A 13,532-nucleotide genomic window follows, 5' to 3' on the forward strand; every position below is an offset into this window, starting at 1 on the left:
TTGTCATTCCAAAGAAGATTCAGGATCCAGGCATTGATCTGACTCTAAACCACTGAAGAAGGGTCAGGGTCTCGACCTGAAACGCACCCATTCCTTCTAGCCAGACATGCTGCCTGTTCCGCTGAGTTATTACAATATTTTGTGTCCATATTAAAGTGAGACAGCATGGGCAGCACGTGATTTTGTATTAATCACCATGTAACTTTAGCCTGGCATGAAACTGCATGTTAAAACTGCCATTATTTTCGACAAGTTATACGCTAACAACGTTGATATTCCTAAGTGTACATTTCTGATAGAGAATCATTCCTGGCCGAACAAGTGTGAGGTGTTACAATTTGCATTGTAGGAAGTCATAAGCCCCTGTCCCACTGTCCGAGGTAATTCAAGAGTTCTCCCGAGCTTTCCCCTGATCTGAACTCAGAGAATGTCCGTAACGGGTTCGTAGGAGTTCGTGGATGTCTCGTAGCGGCTCGTAATGCTAACGGTAGGTACTCGGGACATCCGGTAAACTCGTGACGTTTTTTCATCCCTGCAAAAAATACTTGTGATGAAAAAGATTGTTACTTTTTACTCGTACGAGCCACCACGAGACATCCACAAACTCCTACAGACCCGCTACGGACATTCTCCGAGTTCGAATCTGGGGAATGCTCAGGAGAACTCTTGAATTACCTCGTACAGTGGGACAGGGGCTATACCAGGGCAGGGCCTTCACTGTGAACAGCGGGACCTTAAGGAGTATTGTACAGCAGAGGAATCTAGGAGTAAAGGTACATAGTCCCTGAAAGTCGTGCCATAGGTGGATAGTGGTGAAGAAAGCTTCTGGAACATTGACCTTCATCACGAGGAGGAGGAGCCATTTTGGTGAACGGCTGCTAGCCAGCAGCCGTCCGTCTTAAATTCGTTTTTTTTAATAGTTTTTAGTGAGTCCTGTTTTTTTGTTTGTAGGGGATATGGTCTTTTAATGTGGGGGGGTAGGTGTTACTTTATTTATAGGTCCCTACCTGGTCGGTGTGGCAGCCTTTTTTCCGGGCTGCCCGTCGACCCGTCCTCGTGGCCTACCAGCGGGCTTGGAGCGCCGTTTCTTGGCGGGAACCACCCAGCACCTCGGCCTGGGTGGCGGCACAGCATTGGAGCGCTGGAGCGGGCGATGCCTTGCCTGGGTCGCCGCGCTGGAGCTCTGGCGGAGCTGGACCGCCGTGAGCAACATCTCCGGGCTGCGGGTTTGCGGAGCAGAGAGGCGGCGAGCGGAGAGACGGCGTGCGTAGAGGCGGCAAGGCGGCAGTGCGGTGAGCGGGCGCCGACTTTTTCATCTGGAGCCTGGGAGCGCCAAACCGGCGCGGCCTTGTCGGCTTCGGCAGCCGCGGGCTCCAACCAAGAAGCGGCCGTTCCAAGTGGCCCAGCCGCCGAAAGGACTCTCCCGACACCGGGGCAAGACCACCCGGTGAGAACGGCCAGGGACATCGGGCCTCCGTACAGGCAATTGCGGTGGCCTCAATAGGCCTGACTTTGGGGTGAACATGAGGTGGGGACTGGACATTGTGCCTTCCCCCACAGTGCTATCCACTGTGGGGGGATGATTTTTTTTTGTCAAATTGTAGTCCTGTAGGTCTGTGTCCAAGATGGCTGCCGTGAAGAGAGAGTGGACGCTGGCACGCTTTGGCTGCCGCTGCTCTCTTTTCACACTGTGTTTTTGATTTTCTGTTTTTGGATTGAATTCTGTTTTTAATTTGTGTCACTGTGATGTCTTTAATTACTTGTTTTATTCCGATTATATGTTTTTATTCCGATTACTATGTAAGGTGTCCTTGAGATGTATGAAAGGCGCCCATTAAATAAAATTTATTATTATTATTATTATTATTTAGTATAGAAGTTTGGATTTAATGTTACTGTTGTAGAATTGGTGATGCTGCAATTGGAGTATTGTGTTTGAATTCATGAAGATGTTGCCAGGACTCAAGGGCCTGAGCTACAGAGAAGTTGAGCAGGCCAGGGCTTTTCCTTGGAATGCACAGGCAGAAGACTGATCTGAGTGGTGCATGAGGGGAATAGATACCATGACTCGAGGGACAAATCAGAAGCTCTGAAATCCTGATTCTAAACAGGCCACATATTTTTTTTGAAATAAAGTCAAGAGTGTTTTATTCTCGTATGTTCTGAAACAATAGACAATCGGTGCAGGAGTAGGCCATTCGGCCCATCGAGCCAGCACCATCATTCACTGTGATCATGGCTGATCATTAAACAATCAGTACCCCGTTCCTGCCTTCAACCCATATCCCTTGACTCCGCTATCTTTAAGAGCTCTATCGCTCTCTTGAACACATCCAGAGAATTGGCCTCCACTGCCTGAGGCACAGAATTTTACAGATTCACAAGTCTCTGGGAGTGAAAACGTTTTTCCTCATCTCCATTCTAAATGGCCTATCCCTTATTCTTAAACTGTGGCCCCTGGTTCTGGACTCCCCCAACACCGGGAACATGATTCCTGCCTCTAGTGTTTCCAATCCCTTAATCTTATATGTTTCAATAAGATGCCCTCTCATCCTTCTAAATTCCAGTGTATACGAGCCAACTCGCTCCATTCTTTCAACATATGACAGTCCCGCCATCCCGTGAATTAACCTCGTGAACCTACGCTGCACTCCCTCAATAACAAGAATGTCCTTCCTCAAATTTGGAGAACAAAACTGCACACAATACTCCAGGTGTAGTCTCACTAGGGCCCTGTGCAACTGCAGAAAGACCTCTTTGCTCCTATACTCTACTCCTCTTGTTATGAAGGCCAACATGCCATTAGCTTTCTTAGCTGCCTACTATACATGCATGCTTACTTTCTATACTGGACTTGCTGAATGTCTCTATCCAGCTATCTAGCAAGTTAAACAATTAATCCAATAAAGGCCCGTAGACACAAGATGTCGTTGATTCTTTACTGTATTCAACTGTGAAACTGTAACATACAAGCAGAAAGGGAAACCGCATATTTAGTGACGTTATACACTTGGTATAGAAACATAAACTATGATGCCACCACTAAATACAGTGCTGTTATGTAAGAAACCAGCCAGTGTCCATGAAACATTCTTAACTGCGTTAATAATAGCCTGCACAATAACGTATAAAGATGCAGTTACACAAACATAATTACTCACAGACAATGCGTCTAACAAACTGGTGCGGTAGGATGGCAGTAGATTACACACTGGAATTACAGTCTACACCATGCGGTATTCTCCCTGAGCTGGGCTTCCTGGTTTATGACAACTTCCTGCCTAACAGGAAAGGTAACTCAAAGCTGTAGGAACCTGAACATCCAGCAGGTGGCATTAATACCTGTAAATAGAAAGTGGTCCAGCACACTTTCAGTGGCTGATGAACAAGGACACACATATCTTGTTGTACTTCCCCTTTTCCTAACTTGACACCATTCAGATAATAATCTGCCTTCCTGTTCACCTATGTGTCCATGATTTCTAGAGCCACTTCCTTAAGTACCCTGGGATGCAGACCATCAGGCCCTAGGGATTTATCAGCCTTCAGTCCCATCAGTCTACCCAACACCATTTCCTGCCTAATGTGAATTTTCTTCTGTTCCTCCGTCACCCTAGGTCCTCTGGCCACTAGTATATCTGGGAGATTGTTTGTGTTTTCCTTAGTGAAGACGGATCCAAAGTACCCGTTCAACTTGTCTGCCATTTCCTTGTTCCCCATAATAAATTCACCTGTTTCTGTCTTCAAGGGACCCGCATTTGTCTTAAATATTTTTTTCTTGGCTAGCTTTCTTGGCTTCGTACCTCATCTTTTCTCCCCGTCTTGCCTTTTTAGTTATCTTCTGTTGCTCTTTAAATGTTTCCCAATCCTCTGGCTTCCTGCTGAAGGAAACTGAACAACAAAATTCTTACTTGTGGCATCACAAAAGATATATAAACATAGTGCTTGGTAAACATCATAATAAACAACGAAAAGTTTGATGTGTATGTGTATTCATTATTTAGGGGTAATCAGGTGAATACACACCATTCCATGTGGGGTTTCACAAGGTCCTGTATAATTGCAGTGAGATGCATTTACTCTTGTATTTAAATCTCCCTGCAGTAAAAAACAAATACTGTTCACCTTGCTAGTTGCATGCCGCACCAACATTTCCGTGAAATGAGAATAGGTTCCTCTGAAGACTAGCAACTTCAATATCTAACAATAAAAAAAACACTGCTTTTTTTCACAATTTTCCTAAGTGGACACAAAATGCTGGAGTAACTCAGCGGGACAGGCAGCATCTCCGGAGAAAAGGTGAACACAAAATGCTGGAATAACTCAGCGGGACAGGCAGCATCTCTGGAGAGAAGGGATGGGTGATGTTTCGGGTCAAGAACCTTCTTCCGAATGGGTTCCTGAACAAGTTGTTGAATCAGTGAGGGTGACCTAAAGTACAGGCGAAATAACTCAAAGAAGATATTGTATTATGAGAAGCCATGAGACTGAAAGAAAAAAGTTTTCAATTTGACACTTTTAAATTCTCCTGTGGCTGTTCACTTTTTAAACTAATGAGATCCTCACTTATTGTTTACCTTCCAGCCATGAGGGTGTGATTGAAAGTGATTGAGATATCCCTTTATACAAAGACAAGTTAAACTGTTAATTGTGCGATTGCATTTCTTTTGTATTTATTGGGCAAATCAAACCCAAATTGATCATTATAGTCTGTGCTTGTTTAATTCTCAAGTACCAGGTTAACAATATATTGTGTATTCGCTTCCTGAAGAGGTTGAATTTTCTTGTGTATGTTCTATCTATTATATTGTTCACTAATGCATTGGCAAAGGTCACCAAGATGCCAAAACCGAACTTCAACACTTGTCAGTTTCTGCCATCCATTTATTGTAAATTGAACAGAATATAACATTTCATTATCATCTTTCTTTATATAATAATCGGTATCTTGTGTTTCTCAGGCACAAAACTGCAAGTTTCAAGATGAGGATTCATCACTGACACAAGCTGAAGTGGGTGATGTTTCATTGATTTTGTGTAATCTACATCTTAAACTTAGACAAAGTCATCATTAAACATAGACGAGGGGGATTGCAAATGTGCCTCTATTTAAGAAGGGCTGCAAAGAAAACCCTGTCAACTGTAGGCCAGTGGGTCTGACATCTGTGGTCGGAAAGTTACGAGAGAGTATTCTTAAGGATAAGATATTCATGCATTTATATATGCAAGAGCTGGTTAGGGATAGTTAGTACGGTTTTGTATGGGAGATTGTGTCTCACAAATCTGTTTTTTGAAGATGTACCTAAAAAGGTTGATGAAGGCAGAGCTGTAAACATGTAGTGTGGATTTTCTCAAGGCATTTGACAGGGTTCCACAGGGTAAGCTGTTCTGGAAGGTTAGATTGTGTGGGATCAAAGGAGAGCTAGCCGACTGGATAGAAAATTGGCTTCATCAAAGCGGAGGCTGATGTTGGATGGTTGTTTTTTGCATTGGAGGCTGTGATTAGTGGGGTGCCTCAGAATTCTGTGCTAGGCCCATTCCTGTTGGTTATCTTTATCAATGATTTGTAAAAGAACATACAAGGCATAATTAGTATATTTGCAGATGACACTAGAGTGGACAGCAAAGATGGTTGTCAAAAATTGCAGCAGGAACTTGATCGGTTGGGCAGTTGAGCTGAGGAATGGATTGGTTTGGTTTAGAGATGCAGGGTGGAAACAGGCCATTCGGCCCATCGAGTCTGCGCCAACCAGCGATCCCCGCACATTAACACTATCCTACACACACTAGGGATAATTTACACATACACCAAGCCAATTACCTGTATGTCTTTGGAATGTGGGAGGAAATCAAAGATCTTGGAGAAAACCCATGCGGTCACTGGGAGAATGTACAAACTCCGTACAGACAGCACCCGTAGTCAGGATCGAACCCGGGTCTTCCGCGCTGCAAGCGCTGTAAGGCAGCAACTCTACCGCTGTGCCATCATGCCCCCAAGGTTAATGATTAAGGGAGCTTAAAACGGATAAGTGTAAGGTGTTGCATTTTGGGAAGTCTAACCAGGGCAGGACCTTCACAGTGAATGGCAGCGCTTCAGAGAGTGGTGTAGAGCAGAGAGATCTAGGCTTGCAGGTATATAGTTTCTTGAAAATGGCGTCACAGGAAGATAGTGTGGTCAAACAGGGTTTTGGCACATTGGCCTTCATCAGACAGAGTATTAAAGGGCCTGTCCCACTTACGTATCCTTGGCACGCAAATTACGCGACGTCATGGTCGCGTTGAGGCGCACGGGTATCGTATGGCCGCACGGGGCTGGTCCCACTGAGAAACGCGGAGGGGTATGTAGTTGTGCGCGATATCGCGCGGGGCTCCGAAATTTTTGTAGCGAACGAAATCTTCGCGTGCCAACGGCCTGTCGTGTAACTGATGGCCAAAGTGGGACAGGCCCAAGACCCTGGCGCGATGCAACATCTCACCTCTAACAGCAGCAGAAGCAGGCAAACGATCGCCGAACTCCGCCTGGGACTCAAGGCCGTTGCAGTCCGGATCCGCCCCCACTTCTACTCCCAGAGCGGGGCCAAGAGTATTGAAGATAGACACAAAATGCAAGAATAACTCAGTGGGACCGGCAGCATCGCTGGAGAAAGGAATGGGTGATGTTTCGGGTCAAGACCCTTTTCAGACTGAAGAAGAGTCTCTACACGAAACGTCACCCATTGCTTATCTCCAGAGATGCTGCCGGACCCGCTGAGTTACTCCAGCTTTGTGTCCATCTTCAAATTACGTCACGCGCTCCAGACGGCTGTGTGTACGCATGAAATCGCGCGCGACCTTCGTGGGACCGTCGCGTCTCAACGCGACCACGAGGTTGTGCAATTTGCGTACCAAGGATACGTAAGTGGGACAGGCCCTTAGTATAGAAATTGGGGTTTTATGTCACAGTTGTACAAGACATTGGTGAGACCACATTTGGAGTATTGTGTTCAGTTTTGGTCACCCTATTATAGGAAAGATGTTGTTAAGCTGAAAAGGGCACAGTATCTAAGGGCACAGAGAAGATTTGTGAGGATGTTCTTGGTTCTTGGTTTCTTGGTCCTCCAAGATATTCCAAATGGAATTTAAACTGGAGGTGGTGGAGGGAGGACTTAAGCCAGAAAGGGTTGCCAGGACTTTAGAGCCTGAGCTATAGGAAGAGGTGGAGCAGGCTAGGACTATTCCTTGGAGACTGGGGGAATGAGTAGGGGAATCAAGAACCAGAGGACATAGGTTTAACGTGAGGGGGGGAGATTTGATTGGAACCTGAGGGGCAACCTTTTTTACACAAAGGGTGGTGGATATATAGAATGAGCTGCCAAAAGAGGTAGTTGAGGCAGGTACTGTTTAAAAACATTTGGACAGGTAATTGGATAAGATAAGTTTAGAAGGACATGGCCTAGCACAGACAGGTGGAACGTGTAGATGGGGCATGTTGGTCGATGTGGGCAAGTTGGCCGAAGGGAGCGTTTCCATGCTGCATGACTCTAAAATAACGTGGTATCATTTGGATGAGCTGTGAGATCAAAGTTAATGTGGACAAGACTTTGTATATGAATACTTTGGCGCTAACTGTGATTCTAAGTTTCCATTTCAATGTAACAACTTAAGATGACTATGTCCTTCCTACCACTGCAGCCACATTTTGTTTATTCTACATGAATACCGACAGGAATACACACATTGCACTTAACTATATAATTTCCCAAATTATAATTTGCTTTATTCCAAAATATAACATAGTATCTGATTTATATTTGTATTTACCAATACTACTTATCCCTCGTCTCATCTGGGAATCTATTCTATGGAATTAGAACTTGCTCAGAGAAATACTTTTGATAGCAGCAATTTGCTTGACAAGACAGCACTTTCCTGTGAAATGCAAATGATCCTCTATTACCTTTTCATCTTTCTCATAACCTATTTCACAATTTTAATAACTGTGCTGTCCATCCTCGGGCTTTATAAGTATCTGTTTTAATTGTATGTTGAAGCTCACACTGCCACATCATCTATACCCTACTAAAAGCAATATTCATAACTTGAAATTTATAGTAAAATGTTTTGAATAACTTGTATCAATATTCTTCCTACATACTGCTAAGTTAAGTCATTTGAATCTTGTCAAACAACGTTATTTATACTCCAAACACAAGCCAATTTCTTTCCCCCATTGCCATAAGGTAGTAGAGCTGGCAGCCACAATAGATGTGTAGTAGTGAACTGCAGATGCTGGTTTACACTGAAGATAGACACAAAATGCTGGAGAAACTCTGCGGGACAGGCAGCATCTCTGGATAGAAGGAATGAGTGACGTTTCGGGTTGAGACCCTCCTTCCACAATAGATGATGCTTAACTGTTTAGCTATCAGAAAAATGAGGTTATGAATATGATATTGGCACAAACGATGTGGAGGAATGCTGTGTATTATACTTTGAAATATGCCATTAATCAATCAACGTCAGTGGAGAGTGTATTCTTCAACTAGTTGGGGGAAATCTTTTGATGGGTCTTCCTTTTGTCCATCTGGAATTTTAATATGGATTATTATTTTGCCCCAGATTGCAGCCATGTACTCCACTGTGAGTAAATCAGCACCGCCATGGTTTCAAACAGACACAGAGCAGGAAGCTGGTTACGCCTGCATTGATGAAGTAACCCCTGGAAGATATCCATGTACACCTAACCATCTTTATGCATCTGTTACTGGCTTTGAAGAAGTACCTGGAGTCCCACACCAGAATGAATCTGCAGTGGTGGGAGGAGATGATGTTGATCCCGGATATGAAGCCATCAGAGCTCTGAAAGAGGTTCCACCAGAACAGAATGCTGAATCTACTGGAAAGCAGTCCACCGGCCTAGGAGAGAATGATTATGAAAGCATTCATGACATGGATCAGAAATAGTACATGCTGATCCTGGTGTTTGACTGCTATATCTCCTAAATATCTGCTGAGACACAACTTAGGCTTCTACTTTAAAATCATTTGTTGCTTGACGTTTCTTCAAATATAAATAGAATGCAAGGAGGAAATATTCTGTGACATTTACTCCTGAGAATTAATGAAAAGGGCTTTTAAGACTGCAAAATCATTTTTGAACTTATGAGTAGAAAATTAGCAAGATTTATTTTGCTAATGATAGCCCATTTTCAAGCAAAAATTATGGTTTAAACTTGAAAGCTGCAAACAGTACACATATCATTTACATCATGGGAGAGTAAAGACAGCATCTTAATTTCTTAAAGATGGAGGGCTAGAAATTACTTTACTACAAATTAGCATATTACTTATAAATTAGCACCATGGATCAAAAATTGTGTTTGTAAAAGTAAAGGATATGATCGTTAATTGCAATGGTGTAATGCACGTTGCATTGTTTGGAGGGACAGTGGCAGACAATTACAGAAATCTGAAAGGTCAAAGAAAACTGGTGAAGAATATTTCTTGTTGGAGATGCTTTCTTTATGCAAGAGGCATGTGGAGACAACCACAGGTAAGAGTTTGCTAGAAGGTCTTTTAAAAATAAAACTACACGAAAGCTGTCTAAGAACGGCTTGATTTTGCAAGTGTGCAATGCAGGCAAACATTTGCTCCCATCTGCCAATCTCTGGCATGAACACAAATTTTTCCCCCCCCTTTAATGCAGAAGCAAGCACAACACTGAGATTTGGCAGAGATTAGCAGCAGCTGCCTGGTTTTATCCCAATGCAAAGGAGATTAGATTGTCTGCAGACACCTCATAGCCATTGTATTCCTCTTGAGTTTTTTTTCCTTTTTAAGCTTCAGCCTACTGAAGCGTTTTACAAACTATAATTTCATTACCTTCCTCCTACTGTACCTATATCTTGCTGTTACTCTAACAGGCAAACAACCTGTTTTCCTTTAAGCATAAAACTTGTTTTCAAAAGATGGCTGTAAAAATGTGTGAAGAATTGGGATGTTAACCTCTGATCGAGAGTCTAATTTAACACAACGCACCAGAAATTAATCTTAACTGCACTTCTTAAGTTAAAGAAAAGCACAAATTCACTGGTTTAGGTTTATTAAGCACTGAACATTTGTAATGACTGGGAAGTACATTACTCTCCTATATCACTGTGGTCTTCCTATAGTTATGCACCAAAAATCAAACTCTCTAATAATTTAAAGCTTTGATTAAGGCTTTGAATTGCTAATCCATAGACAAGTTGTTCCCGTGATATTTTAGTGGAGACATTTAAGTAACTGCTCTCCCACATATCAGCTTCAGAAACTGGTCACTCCTGCAAGTGTTCAAAACACAGATTGGTCAGTTATGACTGCAATGCTTCGAGTGGTGAATGTACAATCAAGCCTGATCCACTGACAAGCACTTTTAATCAGATCATGGTCCTCTCAAGTTAGATAGAACACAGTTCCTTGTGGGGTTTTCTATTAAATAGCCTGTTGAATAAGGGATTTGTTTTCCTAGACATGGATACAAGTTAAACATATTCAATGCCCCCTCTCAACACCGAAGAGATAATGCTGTCTGTTTGACTGTGAACTCTTCTGTAGTTTAGGGTACTAGATCACAATGGATTTGTTGCAACTCCTGCCCTCTTCACATTATTGATAAACATTTAATGTGGTATGGTAGAAAAGTCATGACATCATAAGAAAATTATCCGTTGTTCATAGTGTCAAAGTAGCAAAGGGTAAAGCTGAAAAATACCCAAGTATGTTGTAGACTTCACACATGTCCAATCAAGGCCAGGTAATAAATAGCAATTATTACCAATGACAAGGGCAATTATGTTTCTTTGGCTAAAATATAGAAAATCATTATTACAAAGTATTTTAAACTACAGCAATGAAACCATGAAAAATCAAAAGCAAAGAAAACAATGATATCTGCAATGCATGACTATCGGGATCAGTCTGGGTTCATTAATTAAAACGGTCTCGTTCAACCATATTTATGATTGTAACAATAAGTGGAATAATTAAGTTTAGTCACTTGCCTGTTCTAATACTTTAAATGTCTTCAGTAAATTGATTATGTGGAAATTCAGGCATCCAAAAGCTGCTCAATTCCAAGTTACCATATTGTATTTTTAGGGAGGGGGAGGGTAACAGATATGAATCTGGTGCTGAGACAATGTTGAGTAATTCATATTCTCAAAAAGTTAATGTATGCACACCAAAGTTGGTATGCTTCGTGTTCCTTTGTGGAATTAGCATAACAGCACAATTAGCATGATATTTTCTTGCAATAGTTCATTTTCATTTGGTGGCTTCCAGAGCAAATGGATCCACAGAAAAGCACAGGACACAATGTTATACCATATATACCCGATTTCAATCCTTGTTTAAATATGCCTTGTTTTAAAAAAAACATTTACCAAATTGGCATTGGTAATACTTTTTGATGAAATGCTATTATAAGATGTATCTTAAATGTGGGTACCACTTGGAGACTTGATCTGTTAGTTTTAGCAGAATCCTTTATGACTGATATTGACATTTACATTATTCATCTGCATATTTCTATAGCACCCTATCCAGTTGCTTTTAATTAAATGATTTGACATATTGGAAAAAGGATTCAAATGTAATGCGGTGATAAAATGAAATGAAACTTAAATAAATGCTGCACTTCCAACTCCAAAGGAATTTTATAACGTATCCACATTACTTGAGTTTATTTACCAATTATACTTTGTTTTAGCTGTAGCATCTATGATCCTCTGTTACAAAATATGGTACATATTACATAAAGTTCAGTAACTTTTGTATTCACTTTTAGATAAATCTTTTGTACTTAAATTACAATATATATATACATCAAATTTTACTTAAGACTAATGAATACATTTCTATTATTTTTTATGAAATCTGTATATTACTTTAGAAGTTTAACAAATTTTGTGTATTTGATAAGATGTTACTTTGATGAAAAGGCATTTTATAGTTTTGTTTTTGAGCCAGAGAAGAGTTTTGTTGTTTTCATTGCAATGATGTCCGATGAAATTGATTTCAGAGTGGTTTACATCTAAGTGTCAAAAAATAAAGAAGGTACATCTGTAATGACAAAGTTGAGTATTTTGGGCACTACTCTAAATCACACAGCTCTTCACATTTCCAGTTTAGGGTAGTTTGACCCATTTTACCATCTGATTTTGGGATTAATCAGATTGATTCTTTAAATCTGAAGAAGAAATTGCTGCCAAAAAGTGATGGTATTTCCACATCACTTCTCCTAGGTTTGGACTTATTGCTGTCGGTCTAATTGTCTTATTTTTATTCTTGTCACATGACCTGTGCTAGGACCAAGTTTTGTTCAGTGTATGAAGTCCACAATTAATTAAAGCCTATTATTTGGATCTATTTTCTTATTTACCTCGCACTTGTTATTTATAACCTTAGATTGTCTTGTGCTTGGTGCATTACCATATTGACAAATTAAAACATCTGTATGAATTGAAATTTTGTGCAAATTTATGGATAACTGCTATTATAAAATAAATATTCCATGTGTTCATATTAGATTTTGTATTGCACATTAATCATTTTGATTGTTAACTGTTGGTGATATTTTTATTGAAATAACTTCAAAACATTTCATTACTATCTTGTAAATAAAGTAAACGGCCACAAACTAGAGTTATCCTGAAAAAGTATTAATTTTAAGTCAAACAGTGAACTCTAAATATTTGGAAGATTCAAGATACAAGATACATTTATTTGTCACATGTACCAATTGGTACAATGAAATGTGTGGTTGCCAGCCATACGAATGATAAAGAGCACAGAACACGATAGTCTTTAACACAGACATCCCCACACAGCGGGATCAAAGTTTCGCACTGTGAGGGAAGGCTCCAAAATTCAGTCATCCTCTTCTGTTGTCCTCCCGTGGTCGGGGGGCTCCCGAACCCCCGCTGTTGCCGCTACGGGCGGCCCGATGCTCAGGCCCGCTCGCCGGGGTGATGGAAGTCCGACGTCGGGACTGGAGGACTTCAAGACTCTAGATGCTGTAATCTGGAGCAAAAAATACCCGAATGGTTGGAATATCTCAGTGGGTTGAGCAGCTTCTGTGAAGGTAAAGGAATTGCTGATGTTTCGGGTCGAGACCCTGCATCAGGACTGAGAGTGGAAAGGAAAGATTGCTGGTGTAAAAAAGGAGGGAGAGGAGTGAGAGCGGCCGGTCGGTGAAGGAGGCCCATGGAAGAGTGACAAATGCTGGGCAGGAGGAACCAAGTGAGGGGGAGGGAAAGATGTGGAGTTGGGAGACAGGCACATGGAAACAAGCCGAAAAGGGAGGGGAGAAAGAATGTGGGGAGGTGAGTGCCAGGGGTGGGGGTTGGTGGCATCAAGTGGTGGAGGGGAGGGGGAGGGAGGGGAGACAAGAAAGTGATCAGCAGGATGCCAAGGGTACTTGCCAGATTCCAGTACGTAGCCTTTGTGTTTCTGGTCATCCACCTCTGTCTCCACCATCGTTCACTCCTCACCACCTGGTTCAGTCCAATGCT

At 41.8% G+C, this 13,532-nt stretch overlaps 1 protein-coding gene across 4 annotated transcripts in view; it reads left to right on the top strand.

The window, feature by feature from the left end:
• Positions 1 to 12,654, top strand: part of pag1 (phosphoprotein membrane anchor with glycosphingolipid microdomains 1) — a 118,787-nt gene extending 106,133 nt beyond the window's left edge. For all 4 annotated transcript variants that reach the window (XM_033019228.1, XM_033019226.1, XM_033019227.1 and 1 more), the window contains exons 6-7: positions 4,962 to 5,012; positions 8,599 to 12,654. In XM_033019228.1, coding sequence (XP_032875119.1) covers positions 4,962 to 5,012; positions 8,599 to 8,943 — 396 coding nt within the window. In that variant the 3' untranslated portion in view covers positions 8,944 to 12,654. The remainder of the gene's footprint in view (positions 1 to 4,961; positions 5,013 to 8,598) is intronic.
• The last annotated feature ends 878 nt before the right edge of the window (positions 12,655 to 13,532 follow it).

Source organism: Amblyraja radiata, chromosome 4 (assembly GCF_010909765.2).
Source record: "Amblyraja radiata isolate CabotCenter1 chromosome 4, sAmbRad1.1.pri, whole genome shotgun sequence".
In the NCBI taxonomy this organism is placed as follows: domain Eukaryota; kingdom Metazoa; phylum Chordata; class Chondrichthyes; order Rajiformes; family Rajidae; genus Amblyraja; species Amblyraja radiata.